This window comes from Neomonachus schauinslandi, chromosome 5, assembly GCF_002201575.2.
Source record: "Neomonachus schauinslandi chromosome 5, ASM220157v2, whole genome shotgun sequence".
Classification (NCBI taxonomy): Eukaryota; Metazoa; Chordata; class Mammalia; order Carnivora; family Phocidae; genus Neomonachus; species Neomonachus schauinslandi.
In genome coordinates, this window is record NC_058407.1 from 93,990,752 (window position 1) to 94,009,867 (window position 19,116).

General features: G+C 38.1%; 1 protein-coding gene across 1 annotated transcript; it reads left to right on the forward strand.

Annotated features, from left to right (window-relative positions):
• The first annotated feature begins 7,766 nt into the window (after positions 1 to 7,766).
• On the forward strand, positions 7,767 to 16,080 carry CLEC12B (C-type lectin domain family 12 member B). Its single transcript, XM_021690490.1, has 6 exons — positions 7,767 to 7,857; positions 9,415 to 9,513; positions 11,549 to 11,767; positions 12,503 to 12,657; positions 13,044 to 13,159; positions 15,930 to 16,080. The coding sequence occupies exons 1-6, from the start codon at positions 7,767 to 7,769 to the stop codon at positions 16,078 to 16,080; spliced, it is 831 nt and encodes a 276-aa protein (XP_021546165.1).
• The last annotated feature ends 3,036 nt before the right edge of the window (positions 16,081 to 19,116 follow it).

A 19,116-nucleotide genomic window follows, 5' to 3' on the forward strand; every position in this document is an offset into this window, starting at 1 on the left:
AGGGTAGCTTTTATATAGTTTTATAGCAGATATATATATATTAAGGGTTTTATTTATTTGACAGAGAGAGACAGCGAGAGAGGGAACACAAGGGTGGGAGTGGGAGAGGGAGAAGCAGGCTCTGGGATAATGACCTGAGCTGAAGGCAGATGCTTAACGACTGAGCCACCCAGGCACCCCCAGATATATATTTTTTTATTTTTTTTAAACCTTTACAGCCAGAAAAGCTTCCCTTCTTCTAGGTAAATTCTAGGCATTTATCTTATAAATAATCTTATTTTATTTTTTCTTTAGTTAGTAGTGTGTTAGACATTACTTTTCAGCATAGTAATTATATAAGATCTCATGGTAGGTATTTTGTTTACTGATGTTCCCTTTGGTACATCTTGTGTATATTTGTCCTTCCTTTCTGTTATCTTCTTCACTCTGAATTCTTTGTCAGTTTGCTTAAAATAATCTTCCCTCTTAAAATTTCTTGCCCTACTCCTCAAATAATTTTAAAAGTGAGGTAAAGAATAAACAAAACAAGGATGGAAGGTCAATTTAAATGACACTTTTTCAATAAACCTTTCCTCTGTTCTCTTAGTAACCAGATATGTAACTTCTGACAATTTATGGTTAAATTAAATCAAATATGTAAATGCAAGATCCACGGACATTTGGAAGCCTTCATAATTATTATAAACATTTTCATGTTCAATTAGCAGAAACTTTCAGGAGGTATGAAACATATCAGTTAGCTTGCTTTGTTGTGGTTTCCACATTCTCTAGGTCTTGGGCAATTGGTTGGGTTATAAAAATATCCCATTTATTCTTCTTGCAAATCGCCAGGAATATGCTGGGCTTACTTGATTCATTAATGTTTAAAACTGTATGTTTAACACCAGATGTAGGTAAAGCTGAAACCTAAGCCTCAGATGATACTCCATTCCTACCTATAGCTCAGCCTGTGGACTTTCTTTTGGTTTTTTTTCCCTTTTAATGATTGCAATGCATCATTTGTCCTTCCTTTCTGTTATCTTCTGGATAACAGAATAACAGAAGGTATCTTCCGTCCCTTCCACAAATAGCTCTTCATTGAAGCACCACCATACTTGAAATTACACAATTTCACTTAATTAAGATTTTTCCCTTCCTGGAAGTTCACTTTAAAGTCAAATCGTTACTGAAAGACAGTAATCACTAACTGTATTATTTCAGCAATGCATGGTTTTTGGATCTTTGATAACACTAGCCGCAGGCTGAGGGTCTTATGTCCAGATCTATGGTCCATAAAAATATATTTGCCTTTATTTGTAACCCCCCAACATGGCTTGTTAGGAAATATGTTGGGTGAGTACAGAGTCTCTCAGGGTCAAAGGAGCCCCTGATAACATTAGTCTTCATTCTGTTTTCTTCCTCTATATATGCTATAAATACAAGCTGAGTTACTCAGCAAAAACTAAGCAGAGAACAGCAGGAAAAAGAGATAGAGATTAAAAACTTTTCTCTTTCCTTTTCCAAAATCCAAAGGCTTTGCTAGATACTGCTTTTTTTTTTTTTTAAAGAAAGCTCTACCCCCAACGTGGGGCTCAAACTCACAACCCCAAGATCAAGAGTTACATGTTCTACCAACTGAGCCAGCCAGGTGCCCCTTTGTTAGATTTCTCTTAATCACTCTACAAGGTCTGTCATTGATATGTTTGTATATTTTATTGCCCCTCTTTTCTTGGCTTAGTAAAGTATAACAGAAAAAGTCCTTTACTGCAAATATTCTGATGAGTTTGAATTTGAAATAAAAATCTTTGTTTAATATTTTAGAGATTAAGAGGCACTTTTACATAAGCTATCTCTTTAATTTTAAAGCATGGTCTAAGATAGTGACCGACATACAGTTACGATCCAGTAGATATTTGGTGAATGAATGCATATATATACAAAGGGCAGTCTCATCCTTATATTACATATGTAGAAAGGGAAGGTTAAAGAATGTGGAGACGTTTCTATGATCATACTGCTTGTAGAAAGCAGTACCATCTACCTATTTTCCAAGTTCTTTCCACTACATTATAAAGTCTTTCAAATTTGAGGATTGTCCAGACTCCATTATCTATGTTTATAGCTGAAGAATGAGTAAAAGACACTAGACTCACAACAAGATATAGATTCAATAAGAAATCAGTGGAATTCATAACATTGTGGATAAGACTGTTCAATATATAATGAGGGCTAGTGGATGTGTAAAAGAGAAAGACCAAAGGAAAATGATGTTGACTATTATGAATGCTATAATAATGTCTCTAAACTGAAAAAAATATATAAAGAAAGGGAGAATTTTGCAGTTCGTGGTATTTTTTTTACAGACTTTTTTCTTCTTTTTTTTAGTTTCAGAGGTAGAATTCAGTGATTCATTAGTTGCATATAACACCCAGTGCTCATTATGTCAAGTGCCCTCCTTAATGCCCATCACCCAGTTACCGCATCCCCCCACCCATCTCCATCCGGCAACCCTCAGTTTGTTTCCTATAGTTAAGAGTCTCAGACTTTTTAAGGCACATCACCTTTATGCTAACCCTTCGGTGCATTTATCAGTGATATCCTGTTCCCTCTCAGTCCTCTGCATTAATACTGTTGGTTCACCTCTGACTTACTAGCCTTCTACACACATACCAAATACTGTTTATCTTTGGAAAAAGCTAGAATTTCCTGTCATGAAAAAAACCATAATTAATATTTTCTCTTTCACCTCCAGAAAGCTTAAACATGTGGACTGAAAAGTGGCATGTTTTATTAAAAGTTAATGAGCTAAACAATGAATAACTATCAGACAACAACCGTGGCAGAGCATTTTGTTACAGAGTAGAAAAAATAAAGGGGAAAATATGTCAGACAGCATCTACCACACTGAGAAAGTTTGTCATGCACATGCATACAAAATATCTGTAAAGTTCAATAATAATCCAATGGAATATACAAGCCTTGAGATATGATTTGAAGGAAAGGCAAAGATTACAGAAGAGGAGAGAGGAAAGGAATACTTTTTTTATCAGGCAGGGCAAACATCTAAACAAAGCTATGGAAGTATGAATGAGTATGATATAATCAAGGAAAACAAAGTGATCAAGCATGTTTGAACTGAGGATTCATGTTACAATATTTTGGGATATAAAGTATCCTGTTAAAATCACTATAAAACGTACATTGCAGGGACCATTAATTAATCCATTATTTGAACATCTACTGATCACTGTATGTGTCTCAAGCACTATTCTATTTTCTGGGATAATATGGTGAAAAAAACACACAAAAGTTTTGCTCTTATTGAGCTTATATTCTAGTGAAAGGTGGTGAACATAGAGAGCAAAGAAGCAAAGAAAGAAAAAAGCAAAGTAATTTCAGATCATGATACCTACTATGAAAAAACTCGAATAATAGATCTTTACTGGCGAAGCTTGGGGCAGGCCCTGGTTGCGTTTATTTCACCTGACAAGTAAATCTTCATCTGAGATTTAAGGTAATCAATCTGTCTGCATAGCCCTTTATTTTAATCAGGATATTTGATTATCCTGATTGGATGAATATACATTTCAAAATAAATTAAAAAAAAAAAAAAAACCCAAACAAGAAAAAACCCAAAATAAAGTCTATCATGTATTTATCCTCTAGCTCCACCTTGTGGTCATTTTTTCCTTTTGCTTCTATCTTTAGGTCTGATCGCTCTGGATTTAATCTTCATTTTCTCCATTCCCTTTTGTAAATAGTTTTGAATTAATTTCCATTCTGCCTAATCGCTAGATACTACCCAATAGAGACCCCTCTTTTAAAATGTTCTCTGAAATAGGCATATAATATGTGGGAATGTAATGATCACGGAAGAACGGAGAGGATAAATTTTTATTGTGTAAACTCAATATTTCTTTTAATGTATCCCAGACCAAAGATACCTCCATATTTAATATCTGCATTCCTTTATTTTCCACAATAAACAGTATTTTCTGGTGGATTTAATGCATGTGAGAGCAGCATGAAAAGTCAAAACTGATTTGAGTTTTGGGCTTAGGTACTGAAACGGAGAAGCATAGAGTGAAACTGGGAAAAGAGTTGTTTGTTTGTTTGTTTGTTTGTTTATTTATTTATTTATTTATTTTGATGTGTTACATTTAAAAATCCTATAGCATATGTAAATAAATATGCCAAGTCTCCAGTCAGATATTTGGACCTGGTGATCAAACCCTGGCATGAAGATATACTTTTGGAGATCACTTATACATGGCTGTCACTCTAAGCCATGGATCTAGAAGAGCTCATCCAAGGATGAGCACAAACAGGTCAGAGGGCCAGGAACTCAACTCTGGGCCACAACAGCATTTTGAAGTCAGATAAAGAGGAACCAGCAAATCTTAGAGAGGATGAGGTAGAGAAGTAGAAAGAAAAACAAGATAATGGTGTCCTGTAGAGCAGAGTATTTTGGAGAAGAATTTTAAGTTAAAGGAATTATATCAGATGCTGCTTATAGGCTAAGTAAAATGAATCTGAAGAAAGAGCCACTGGATGTGATAATGTGGAGGTTAATGGTGATTTAGGAGAAATGTCCTAGAATTTGGTAGATGACTACAACAAGGTGTGCTATTTGATAGCATAATCTGATAAAATGAACTACAGAGATGCTGGAAATTTTTAAGGGAGACAAGTATAAAGAGTTGTTGGTTTCTAAATTAATAAAATTATAGTCTAAGAATAGATAAAAAGACTTTTAGGATCATAATAACAGAAAGTGCATAGAGAGTATGACCAATCTTTTTTCTTATAGAAATTATTAGCAACCAGGTGAGATTCCTCAGCACTCTTTTACCTAAGTATGATTTTTGTATAAGATTGTACGAGGTTAGGGCGCCTGGGTGGCTCAGTTGGTTGAGCAACTGCCTTCGGCTCAGGTCATGATCCTGGAGTCCCTGAATCGAGTCCCGCATCGGGCTCCCTGCTCGGCAAGGAGCCTGCTTCTCCCTCTAACCCTCCCCCATCTCATGTACTCTCTCTCTCTCTCATTCTCACTCTCTCAAATAAATAAATAAATCTTTAAAAAAAAAAAAGATTGTACGAGGTTAAATGCTTTCTTAGGGAACTTGAAGGTCTGAAAGAATCAGGGCAATGAAAATGAAAACTCAGTCTTTGCAAAATTTGGTGAAAGTGAAAGACGAGACAGAAAAACATCCTGAGTTCTCATTTTCATAATCACATAATCAATTTAACTTTTCCTCATATTGATGGTCTTTGTCTTTACCTAAGTTATGTAGAATAGTAAACGTAGACATAGATTTATTAATTATTTCCACATCTTTGGCAGGGGAGTTTAATTGATTATGACTCAGAGACTCCAAACATTTTTTTTGATTGAGCATGCATCAGTTTGAAAAAAAAAAAAAGAATAAGAATGAGAAATACATGTACATTTATGTATTTAGAAATCGTACATAAATATTATTGAAGAATTATTATTTTTACACTGTCTTTCTGCAACCTAGTGGATATTCACTCACACCTCTGATACAGATGCAATTTATTCTGGAGAACTTTGACTAAGATAATCTTCACACAGAGCTGGATTTTGGGAGGTTTCAGATCAGTCCTTTTGCCATCTGAAAACAAAAACCTACACCAAATCATCTCCCAGTAGAGTTATGTATTTGCCTTCTTACCCCAAAGGAAACTTTAGAAAAGATTCTTTAGTTCTCTTGCTCTTGTATGACTCCCAAATATTTTTTTTGAGTTCTGTGTTAGTTTCCCATTGCTGATATAGCAAATTCCACAAACACAGCCGCTTAAACAACACAAATTTATGGTCTCAGAGTTCTGTGGGTTAGAAGTCTGACATGATCTTACGGGGGTAAATCAAGGGTGTGTGTGGGGGTGGTTTGTGTTGCTTTCTGAGTGCTCTGGGGGAGCGCCCATCCCTAACTTTGCGTCTCCCAGCCCACATTCCTTGGTTCTAGGCCCTCATCCTCTACCTTCAGCCAGCAATGTTCTATCTCTCTGACCGAATCTAGAAAAGGTTCTCCACTTTTAAGGACTCGTGATTAAATTGGGCCCACCAGATAATGCAGGATAATTTCTTCATCTCAAGGTCTGCAATCCTCTTCCCATCCGCAATCCCTTTTACCATGTAAACTACCAGATTGAGAGGTTCTGGGGATTAGAACACGCACAGCTTTGGGGGCTGTTACTCTGCCTTTCACAGGTTCTCAATAACAATGAATTTTCTTATAGAAATTAGTAAATTTCACAAGAAGTGATGGCATTAGAAGTAAATGCAGTCCTTTAAGACTCTGACACCGACTAAGTGACCAACTGCACGTGTGATGTGCTGTTTTCCTCTCACATTCCTCCAAATAACAGCCAGAACGCTTTCCATATAAATTGCCTGCTTTTTACTGCTCCTGTGATGTTGTTGAAACAAAGTATCACAGTTAAATCCTTCTGCAGTGAGTTTACTTCAGTTTTATTAGAAACATCTTTTCAGGGCGTTTTTTGTTGTTGTTGTTCTAAGAAAGGGAAAATAGAGATTGATTATTTTATAAGATTTTTAAAATTTTTTTTAAGATTTATTTATTTTAGAGAGAGAGAGTGCATGTGTGAGCATGGGGAGGAGCAGAGGGAGAAGGACAAGAAGACTCCCTGCTGAGCAGTGAGCCCAACAAGGGGCTCGATCCCGGAACCCTGAGATCATGACCTGAGCTGAAACCAAGTGTCCGACGCTTAACCGACTGAACCACCCAGGCGTCCCCCCTATAAGATTATTTCTTAAGTGAAATGTATATAACCTGTAGCTCAAAGAGACGTCAAGACTTAAAGATGCTCTAGGGATTCCCCATGTCCGGTGGTCCATGTGAATATCCAGCACTGTTTGTTCTTGCATTTGCCCCAAACTCCATCTTCTGATTTTTCGAACCTGAAAGACTGCCTGCTTTCTGTAAGAATTTTAGCTGCACAACAATGACTGTTGGCTGCCCTCAGGTTAAAAACCAACTCAACAAACAAATTTAAAAAAAGCGGGGGGGGGGGGGGGGGAAGCACCATACCCCGTGCTAGTTGTTATTTGCATGGGGATTATTCTGTTAGGGATTTAGCCCTGCCAAGGGAGCTCCCATTCATGCACAGTTTTAACAACTGTCAATTTCTTCTCTGCGCCCCATTACCAACGCTGGGTCTCTCCCTCCTCCCTACCTCTGTCTCTGTCTGTCTGACACACACGCACACACACACACACACACACATTTGTATTTCTTAAAACATCAGCCAGGTGTGGGTGGTCATTAACTACACAGTTTTTTTCTGTCGTATGCATATCTCTCTGATATGAGTGAGTATAAACCAGATCCAATGTCTTCATACAGGATTAGCTGGCCTTTGACACATGTAAAAATGACAACCTGACCCTTTATTGAATAATTCAGAACAGCCTCTACCCTGAAGATCATGGGGATTCCCCCATGAAACCACCATTCCCTCTCTGCTTCTAAGTATCTAAGTTTCACAAGAAACAATGATGAAAAGAGCAGACAGATTGAGATCTATGCTATTTTGATTTCTAAAGAGAATATTTGACTTCTCTCACTTTCTCTGCAAAAAAACCGTTTGTCATTCTGTCTTTACAGAGGGGCAGTGGGGTGTGTCTTGTGTCAGTTGAGTGTGTTTATAAAAGCTCCCAGCCTTGAGAAGAACATCCCGTTCCTGGGCCTGAAGATATTGAAACATTAATTACATAATTTATAGTAGCGCTTTCTTCTACAATGTCTGAAGAAATGACTTACGCGACACTCACATTTCAGGATTCTGTTGGAGAGAGAAATAACCGCGATAGAAATAACCTAAGGAAAAGAGGTAGGAGTTCAGACACAGCACAATGGGACCTTGGGGAATGCACAGGTGATAAATGCTTTTGTTCAGATGCTAAAGAGAGGTATGCTGCGGAATCTCCAAAATGGAGACAGAGTTGTGGAGTACACTGGTAGAATGAGTGTTCCCAGTTTTGGCCAGAAAACATGTGGCTTCCAAGACCTCTTTAAATTGTGTGGCATCACTATGTATCATGAAGCTCTGTGTTATAGTGAAACATTGGACATGAGAGAAACCGAGTTTGGGGGCTAATAGAATTCTTTTTACAAATGAAGTCCTTGATATTTATACTTTGTGAGAGATGCCAGGCGAATATTCTTTTAGTAGCCAGATTGGAGGTCACTAAAATAGAGAAAATAGAGGAGATTTTTCCTTTCAAAGGTATAAATAACTGAAGAGAGAAATGGGAGGACAAGAGAGTCAGAAATAGACAAGAGATAATTTCTGTTTTATAAGTAGTTTAAAAATTTTTTTAGGGAGTGGAAATTCCTAGTATAATTAGTAGTGTTGAGTCAGTAATAACAATATCCACATAGTATTTTATATGCATTATATCATATTTTTATCAAAATATATTTGTGAAGTAAATGCAATAATATTAGCAAAACTGAGTCTGAAAAAAATTAAACAATTTAACCAAGTTCCTACAAAGGATAAAAGCTCAAACTCAGTGCAGTCTTTAGCTCATTCCCTTATCCCCTGTTGGAAGAAATATTAATCTCTGTGGTCAGGAATCCAGTTTAGTATATCAGACTATATCCCTTATTTTCAAGAATCTGTTGACAGTTCAGGCTGTTACCCCAGATCATCTAAAATATAGGAACTACTTTCTTCTTCTCTTGGATTTATTTTTACTTTAAGTGTGTGTGTGTACATATGCACGTGTGTGCATGGTTTGGGGGTGATATACAAAGACGATGGGAATAGGTTTGTTGTGAGTCTAATAACAGTGGTTATACATTTTTGGTTTTTTTTGTTTAAGTTATAGCTGCAATCCTTGAGAGAAAAGGAGTTGTGGGTGAGATGTATGTGATAGCACACCCGGAAATTTTCAATACATCTGTCTGAAATACTGGGCTAGATGCCATTAGATCCTAAATTAAGAAATAGTGTAGGTTAGAGTGCATATTCATTTTGTCTTTCATTCCATACTCATTCATTATCTATGAGATGATAAATAGACTGGATAATAGATATAAATAAAATCCACAATAACACTTGCCCTGTGGAGGATTGTAATCTCAAAAACTTGAGGTCTTTCCTGTTGTCAGGATCATCCAGAGAAGCAGTTTCTACAACATCTAGTACATGCATTTAGTAAACTTAAAGAAGAAGGATGTGTGATGATGTAAAACAAAAACCTGAAAATTAGGAGACACTCTTAAAGGAAAGGAAAATGGTGGGGAAGAGAAGTGGAGGAGAACTGATGGTGGGGCCCTCACCACACATCATTTTAGGTATTTTCTAGATGGCACATTGAAGAGGTAAGAGAGAAATAAACAGTTCATGTGTAGCCATAATTCCTCTGTTGGATCTCTTCAGGGTATCCAGCTCTTTCACCCATCTGGCGTCAGGCTGCCCTGAGTCTGCTAACTCTTTGTCTGATGCTGCTGATAGGGCTGGTGACCTTGGGGATTATGTGTAAGTATATTTTCATCAAACCCAAGAAAAGTGATCAGGAAACTCGTTTGTAAACTATGTAAATTCCGGTTTGGTTGTATTATGTGATCATAGCTCCTTCATTCTCCACGTCTCTAAGATAAACAAGCAAGGGACAGACTTGAGGATTTTGCCCTAAATCCATTTTCTCTTGATAAACTAGACTGGATTATGAAGACAACTTTTATATTCCTCTTTATTGGTTGGAATAAGAAGGTTCTTTTCTGCATAGACACACATCCACTTATTATTCCAATGGTAAGAAACAGGGAGCCAAGGGAGGTGGGCTCAAGGAAGAGCATGCTGTCTCATTCACCCTGAAGACTTAGAACAAGACTGGCTTAATCTACTCACTCAAGACCATTCTAGTGTAGAAATAGCTTGCATGCTATAAAGGAAAAAGAGATACAAACAAGGAGGAATAGTTGCTTGAGATACCTCACCCTCTAAACGAAAGTTGAACCACCTCACCTCCCCATAACAAGGGAAGCTCCACTCCCAAGCACAATAGCCAAAAAAAAAAAGTATTCTCTTGGTTCTGACCCATCACTGAGCCATCAGGGTTGAACAGGATAGGGAGTCCTGAACTAAAAATAAGTGGAAGAATATCCTAAGAATCCATACTCTGTAGGATATTGTTAACTATATGATGGACAGAGTAGTGAGTTGGCACAGTATTCCCATTTGGGGAACTTGCAGTCAAGAAAGTTTATTCTCTGAATGACACTAGCATCTTCCATGCTACTTTATTTTTACATATGTAAGATTTCATGGATAATTAGAATTTAGACATACTGATTTGGACATATGAATAGGGCCTAATGATGTAGCTTGCTCTTTTAGAAAGAAATAGGATGTTCTAGCAGCAGTAACAAATATTCAATAGCCAATCATTATGAGGATTAGCAGTTGATCTTCTATAATGATGTATATTTTAAAAATGAAGATGAGGGGTACCTGGGTGGCTCAGCTGGTTAAGCATCTGCCTTTGGCTCAGGTCATGATCTCAGGGTCTTGGGATCAAACCCCACATCAGCCTCCTTGCTCAGTGGGGAGTCTGTTTCTCCCTCTGCCCCTCTCCCCACCCACTCGTGCTTTCTCTCTCTCTTGAAATAAATAAATAAAATCTTTAAAAAAATAAAGATGCAATGATACATATTCATTGGTTCACCATAGAATATGTGTGCACCATAGAAGGGTGAGACCTTTTTTCCTGAAGTGCAGTGCTTTTAGTGCAATAACTCTTAAATTTATTGTGATGATGCATTGCCTGAAGTGTTAACTAAAAAGGTAGATTTTGGGGTGCCTGGGTGGCTCAGTTGGTTAAGCTTCCAACTCTTGATTTTGGCTCAGGTCATGATCTCAGAGTCATGAGATCAAGCCCCACATCCAGCTCCATGTTCAGCGTGGAGTCTGCTTGAGATTCTCTCTCTCCCTCTCCTTCTGCCCCTACCCCTGCTTGCACTCTCTCTCTCTTTCCAAAAAATGAATAAAATCTTTTTTTTTTAAAAAGGCAGATTTTATGGATCCAGAGCCAGAAATGGTCCAGTATGGCATTAAAATTTGCATTTAAAACAAAACCAGATATTTGGGTGATTCTGATAAAAGTGGTCTGTATACCATACTTTGAGATACCCATTGCCTTAAAGGATTCTATTCCTATTAAAACAACAATTACATGAACCAACTCCAAATAGAAAAAAAGAAAAGTAGTTCCACTAAATGAATGGCAAAATGCCTGGCACAGCCTTAGATTAAATGTCAAAGACATATAATTATTAATTCATTATTTTAATACAAGTGTAATCATATTTAAAATCTCAATAAAATTATGAGGATGAGCTCCAAACAATTTGGAATAGAAAGGCATCTGGTGTGTTCCTTCCATGATATTTCAATTATTGGAAGCTACAGATAAATATTAAACAATGTGAGAAATATTTCTGTGTTAAGAATTATCTATGGCAATGATGAGAATGGGAAGATATTTGAACTTATCTCCTGTTATGTCTTGGAGTTTTGCAGACATCTAATGAAATTAACTCAGATTCAGAGAAATTAAATCAACTTCAAAAACTCATCCACCAACAGCAGGATAACTTATCTGAGCAGCTGAGCAGCTACAGAAACTTTCCCACCGAGGAGGAGTTTCTCAAATCACAGATCTCCAGTCTATTGAAGAGGCAGGGACAAATGGCCGTAAAACTCTGCCAGGAGCTAATCATTCACACTTCAGGTAATTGGGACCTCCTGGCCAGTCAGGTGCAATCTGTTGTCCCAGTTTGCATTGATCACGTGTGCCACCTCATAGTATGAGAAAGTTGTGTTCTCCAATGACCTCTAATGATATCACACTAAATTTATAGAAGACACGGGAAGATATCAATTTATTTAATATTTTTGAAAACACAGAGGTGAATTTAAGAAGCGTCATGGAATGATACCAACCTGGATACTTCAGCTTCTCATTTTGTGAACTATTTTTAGGTGATCCTGACATTTTAAGAAACTAAAAGTATAGCTGGTAATTCTGAGGCCGGTAAAGTGAGCCCTGAAGTGAGAATTTCAATCACTGTTGCTCCATCCCATAATCGGGAGTGACTTCATTTTCACAGGCTCTTAAAGCAGTATGGTTCCAGAATGCTGGGTCTCAGACCCTCTCACCAAGTTCAATCATTTAGTTTCTAAAACCTTCCCCATGGGGGACCTGGGTGGCTCAGTTGGTTAAGCAACTGCCTTCGGCTCAGGTCACGATCCTGGAGTCCTGGGATCGAGTTCCGCATCGGGCTCTCTGCTCAGCAAGGAGTCTGCTTCTCCCTCTGACCCTCCCCCCTCTCATGGGCTCTCGCTCTCTCTCTCTCATTCTCTCTCTTTCAAATAAATAAATTAAAAATCTTTTAAAAAAATAAAACCTTCCCCAGTCACTCTAGCATTATTTAATTTGTACTAATGGGTGTAATTTCTTTTTCAGACCACAGATGTAATCCTTGTCCTAGGATGTGGCAATGGTACCAAAACAGCTGCTATTATTTTGCAACAAATGAGGAGAAGACCTGGACTAACAGTAGGAAAAACTGCATGGACAGGAACTCCACTTTGGTGAAGATAGATAGCTTGGAGGAAAAGGTCTGGTTGACTCTCCTTCCCTGGTTAGAGAAATTATTCATGTCATAGAAAGTAAAACAAGTGGAATGTGTGACTCACAAAGTAGGAATTCAGTACATTTTGAAGGAGAATTAACATCTTACTTCTTTTTTTTTTTAAGATTTTATTTATTTATTTGACAGAGAGACAGCAAGAGCTAGAACACAAGCAGGGGGAGTGGGAGAGGGAGAAGGAGGCTTCCCACTGAGCGGGGAGCCTGATGCGGGGCTCGATCCCAGGATCCTGGGATCATGACCTGAGCCGAAGGCAGACGCTTAACGACTGAGCCACCCAGGCACCCCTAACATCTTACTTCTGCCTTCCAGAATGTGGCTCACACATGACATTGTCCCCATTCTCCCTCTCAGGATTTTCTGAAGTCACAGCCATTACCCACGTTCTCTTTCTTCTGGTTGGGCTTATCCTGGGACCCATCTGGAAGGAGCTGGCTATGGGAGGATGGCTCTGGCCCTTCTCCATCCTTGTAAGTTACTAACTGTTGGCGGGGGGGGGGGGGGGGGGGGGGTGGAATACTAAGAAATCAATGTTAATTGTAAGAATTATAAATCTAGATACAAAAAAAGAGTACAACATACAAAGAAAAGAGAGCTTCAGTAAGAAATAATGAAAGCAAGAGTACCTAATTTCGTGTATGTGACAAACTCATGGCAAGACACTGAAGCTTATGTATTGGTTAAAATTTATTTTTTTATATAATAAACAAATAATACTTACACTTACTTTGTTCGAAGTAGTGTGACATATTAGCTCTGTGATAAAAGCACTGTTATATTCCTATTTTGTGGATGAAACAATTGTCATAGAGAGATTAAATAATTTGCTCAAGGTCACTACCTCCTGAGTGGCAAAATCAGGACTGAGTGCTTCTGTGACCATGAGCTTGGCCTCTCAGCTCCCCTGGCTCTCCACCACTTACAATCCCAAGGGTGGTTTATCATAAGAACATACATTAACACATTTCTTTAAATTCAATAATTGTCAGCCATTTTCTAGGGGCAAGTAAGTCTGAATTGACAGATTAGTTTAACAATTAGTTCTGTGATGGGGATTTGCCAATTAGATTATATGGCAAATGTTTTTCACGACTTAAAATGAGCTAAGTCTGCCACTTCAAGGTTTTGAAGAAATATTTAAAGTACATACAGGATATATGATACTTTGAAAATTACAGTTTTTGCAACTATTTAAAGTTATGAAAAATAGGTGTTATCTTAAAAATATGGAAAGGAACACATAGTCTTGTAAAATTCTCTTAGCAACTACAAACCAAATATTTTGAGGAACACAGCTCATCACAACTATATTAAAATGATACAGTTATATCTGTATTTTTAATATAATATATGGTATTTGCATATCACATGAAGTGTTAAGAGCTTTGGCCCCTTTCTGGGTGTACTAGGTTTTTCTCCACCTCCCTTCCCATCAAATTATTCAACTGTTCACCTCCCTCCTGTCTTGCTTCTTAATGCATGCTGTCAAAGTTTCCTTAAGCTGAGTTATAATCACTCATTTCCATCAAGGATACTAGGTTTCTGCTGTGACTCCCCCAATTCCCTGAATAACACACAATGATATGTCTATACTTTTCTCCCTAGATATACTTTATCTTCACCCATTTCCAAGAATGCTGTCATGGCTTTTCCCACTCACAGCAATTTCCTGCTCTCTAATGTCCACTACTGGTCATATTAAATCAGTGAGTCTGGTTTCATGCAAGTAATCATGGTGACACGCACATGCAAAGTAATAAACACCCCCCCAAAAAATGACAGTTACTTCTTTTTAATGGAGCGATCCTGGGCATGAGATGATTACCAACTAACCTGAGGTATTTCTGCTACACTGAGGCTTTATAGAACAGGACCAGGATACCCTGTAAGTGCAGCTGTTTCCACTTTGAACTTTAAGAAGATAGGTCCCCTCTCCTAAAGGAGTTGTCATCATCCCGGGCCCCTCCACTCACTCCTAGTGAAAATATGGAGGAGGTGGCCCCCTGCAGCAAGGTTCGGAGTCTGTGGACACTGACGCCCTGAGGCTGTGCCTGCCACCCTAGGGGTGTAGGGGTGGTGGAACTGAGCTTCGGAACCTTCCCTACTGAGTAAGGCTACTCTCGGCAAGTGCATATGCCAAGAGGAAGACTTAGTAAGCCTGGGGCACCTGGGTGGCTCAGTTGTTAAGCATATGCCTTCGGCTCAGGTCATGATCCCAGGATGCTGGGATCGAGCCCTGCCTCGGGCTCCCTGCTCTGCGGGAAGCCTGCTTCTCCCTCTCCCACTCCCCCTGCTTATGTTCCCTCTCTTGCTGTGTCTCTCTCTGTCAAATAAAGAAATAAAGACTTAAAAAAAAAATTTAGTAAGCCCAGCCCTGAAGCAAGAATACTGCAGTGTAGCACAGATCATTTGAGTAAAAAGGCACATGGGGATTTAGATCTGATGAGCATAATTTAGTAATGACATTTTTTAAAAAGTTTATTTATTTATTTATTTATTTGAGAGAGAGAAAGTGCACCGCAAGCATGGGAAGGAGGGACAGGAGAGAGAGAATCTCAAGCAGACTCCCCGCTGAGCCCCAGCCAGAGTCTGAGACAGGGCTTGATACCACCACCTGAGATCATGACCTGAGCTGACATCAAGAGTTGGTGGCTTAACCAACGAAAGCCACCCACGTGCCCCTGTAATGATATTATTGAAGAGTTATCACCAATTCCTTAGCAGAGGAACTAGGGACCGATATCAGAACCACATCTATGTAATCATTCATTTTCTCTCTGAACCCCTATCTTATCCTCTGTTCACCTTCCACATATGTGTGTATAAATATATATAACACAAAATTATATATATACAAAATTATATTTGTGCATAATGAAATGTTATAACTTTTTGCCCAGGATATGATCTCATTTGTCTGTTTTTCTTCATAAAGTTCCAAACTAAAGAAATTGTAGTGCTTCTGATATAATCTGCACTGGGTAGTTTCTACCATGATAATGGCGAGGATACAAATTCTCAACCCAGAATTTAAGTATCTTCCTTAAATTATTCTACCTGGGATTATGATTAACTTGAAAATGGAACACTCAGATTCTCTAGCTTTAAGAACTTTGAATGCTATGGAAACAGAAGTCTCTCAAAGTTCAGATAGATAGTCTTTTGTAACTGAGGACATTGAATTGTGATCAGATTTCAGATATGAAATTTGTAATTAATTTTAAGTGGATTAATTTTCAGATTCAGCGCTAAAGAGTATGCTCAGATCAATGGATCCAAAGGATGTGCCTATTTTCAAAAAGGAAATATTTATATTTCCCGCTGCAGTGCTGAAATTTCTTGGATTTGTGAGAAGACAGCTGCGTTAGTGAGGATTGAAGATTTGGATTAATATGCTTCTTCCAGATTCACCCGGATGTAAGGGACTTGTGGTTAAATTCATGTGAAGAAAGAGAAAGCTCCCCTACGAGAGCCAAAAACAGATGAAAAAAATGACTGTGATTTCAAACCCATCAGGCAAATAAACTTCACAGAACATTCTCCACTTCATCGTCAATGCCTTCTGATCTGATGTTCTGGTTATTGCTGGGGACCCTGGGGAATAGCTCTTCTATGGCCCTATTATTCTATCTCAGCGTCATTTCACTGAATTCCTTCTCTCGAATAAAAGATTCTTTTCCTGCTTTGTTATTGCATGTGCACAAGTGCACAGGAGGATATGCAAATATTTAGCAGCCAGAACTGACACAAGACACAGCCCTGGAATGGCATTCAGGAGACCCTGTTGTGATCGCGGTCTGGGGGATTCTGGGGTGGGGGTCCCGGTGGCTAGAGCAGCAGTACTGTGCCAAGTGATTTGGAAATATCTTAGTATCTTAGCAAACGGTTTGTACCCATGTACCAGCCTTGTAATATAGGTGAAGTAGCACATCATTTAGTATTTACATTCTCATTTATTTAGATTAAGTAAATCCTGAGGTTATTGTTGTGGTAATCTGGACATTATTAATAGAAGTTTATAATCTTTGCATTGAAATGTTATTGCCTTTAGAGAAATCCTAAAAAATTACTTGAAGATAGTAGAACCATTATATTTTATTTTTAAGAACTTTCCTGTGGCGCCTGGGTGGTTCAGCTGGTTAAGCATCTGCCTTTGGCTCAGGTCATGATCTCAGGGTCCTGGGATCCAGTCCCACATCAGGCTCCCTGCTCAGCGGGGAGCCTGCTTCTCCCTCTCCCACTCCCCCTGCTTGTGTTCCCTCTCTTGCTGTCTCTCTCTGTCAAAAAAAAAAAAAAAAAAAAAAAGAACTTTCCTTTAACATAGTTGGTCAGTGTCCCTGCACTTTAGATGTCAAACCTTGTAAATCTAGAACTTGAGAGTTTTTCTGGGACAAAATTGCTGGCTTAAGAATAACGGTGAAGGAGTTAGTTTTCATTTGCTCCACATATAATTATATAGCTATGTATAGGCTAAAGAAAACAGTAAACCAACCTGCAATACTGATTTGTCTAAATCAGAGATCTAGAATTTACTGGAAAAACTGATATGATCCGAGTTCTGAGCTAGGTGCATTTCAGAATATTTTGACAATTCTTTAAAAGAGCATCACCATAGGGACATCTAGTAGTCTGTTACACTCTAAAGAATTAAAATTGTGAGCTAATAGACAATTTATATAAACACTAACAGAAAGTCTAGAACACAAGAATTAAAGTCTAATGTGAAAATTTGGTGAAAATTATAAGCAAAATATATTGAAACACAAATTTTAAAATATAGATAATTATTTCATCATAGTTTAAGTGAACAGGCTTTACTAATTATCATACAGAAACCGAAATATAAGTTACATATACACAGATTAAAAAAGAAACTTTATTCTTTCATTCTTTAGTAGCTTACTCCCACTGTCATTCTCACAAAGATAAAATTATTCATTAAAGGTCAACAACTCTGCACCTGACTCCCACACATTTGGGTTTTTCTTCATTCCCATGGGAAAGATCATTTCTTCTTTTATTCCTCTATTTCTAACCATAGAAAGATCTGCTATTCTCTGTTGGTTATTTTGTTCCTATAAAGAGGTTACATACTTTCTCTCTGGTATTTTGTATCTTTTCATTCTTCTCTCATGCACACTCTGACTTTCACACTCACTAAAGGAGAGAACATTTCTGTTTCTGACCTCAGAGTGGCTCTGGAATTTGATCAGATCCTATCGCTCATCCCTGCTTTCTTGCCATCATGATGTCATCCCTGGCAGCCTTTACACTGGATGAGTAAACCCAAAGGTCTTGAGGATTCACCAAACTCTTTGTCGGAATAATTTATCCCTTATTGCTTTCTGGTACCTTGGCTTATAAGACATGGCATATGACAAGAATTTCTTTCTCTCTCTCTCTCTCTCTCTCTCCACAAAATTTCTGGAAGATAACCACACACACATATACTCACACATGCGCACAACACAAATGCATCATCAAAATTCCTGGGGAAAGGCCATGTTTTGTATTTATTTTTGGATAACTGCCTTTCCCTCATTGAGGACTACTGTGGTTTCCAAACTTGTCTTCACGTAAGATTTATAGAGATAGCCCCCCTTAAAAGGACAGATTCCCGGGCCACATCTCAGATCTGTAGACTCAATGACTGAAGGGCAAGACGGCAAAAACCGCAAGTTTCACAAAGTCCATTGGTGATACTTAACTCAGCCTGGGTATTTGACCATGTTTGGCTAAATGACCTCAATACTAGCTTCCTTGAGCAAGTATGTTCAGAGGCAAAGGTGGTGGAACCATCAAATTGGAGGCTCTTTCTTTTCTGCCTTTAAAAAAATTTTATTTATTTATCTTTTATTTTATTTTTTTCCAGCTTCATTGAGTTATAATTGAAATGTAGCCTTGTATAAGTTTAAGGTGTAAAACACCATGATTTGATGTATATATGTATTGTGAAATGATGCCCACAATAAGTTTAGTTAACACATCCATATCTCAGTGGACAGCCCTTTCTCCTACGTTAGCAAAATTAGTTTGGTTTGTGTAGGCCAAATTAGGTCAGGTAAGGTCAAAATTGGGTCAAAAGTAATTCAAACCTCAGCTATTTCACTTTTGTAACCTTGTCTAACAACTCCTGAATGAGGAGATTGGTTGGGGTGGTCAGGGTAGACAGGTGATTCACAATTTGACCCATCTTGCTTTGTGGAAATAGTTTTCAAATCATGCTGTATGCTGAAATTATACTGAAGAGCTTTGAAGACATGTTGGTGCCTGAGATTATCTCACCTCTTAAGACTCTGATTTAATTGATCAAGGGTGTGGTTCGGTTATTGAAAAAAAATTTAAGCTACTTTTATGATTCTAATTTTCAGCTAAGGTTGGAAACCACTGGACTGAGATCATTCTAGTGACCATTATGTTGGTGCAG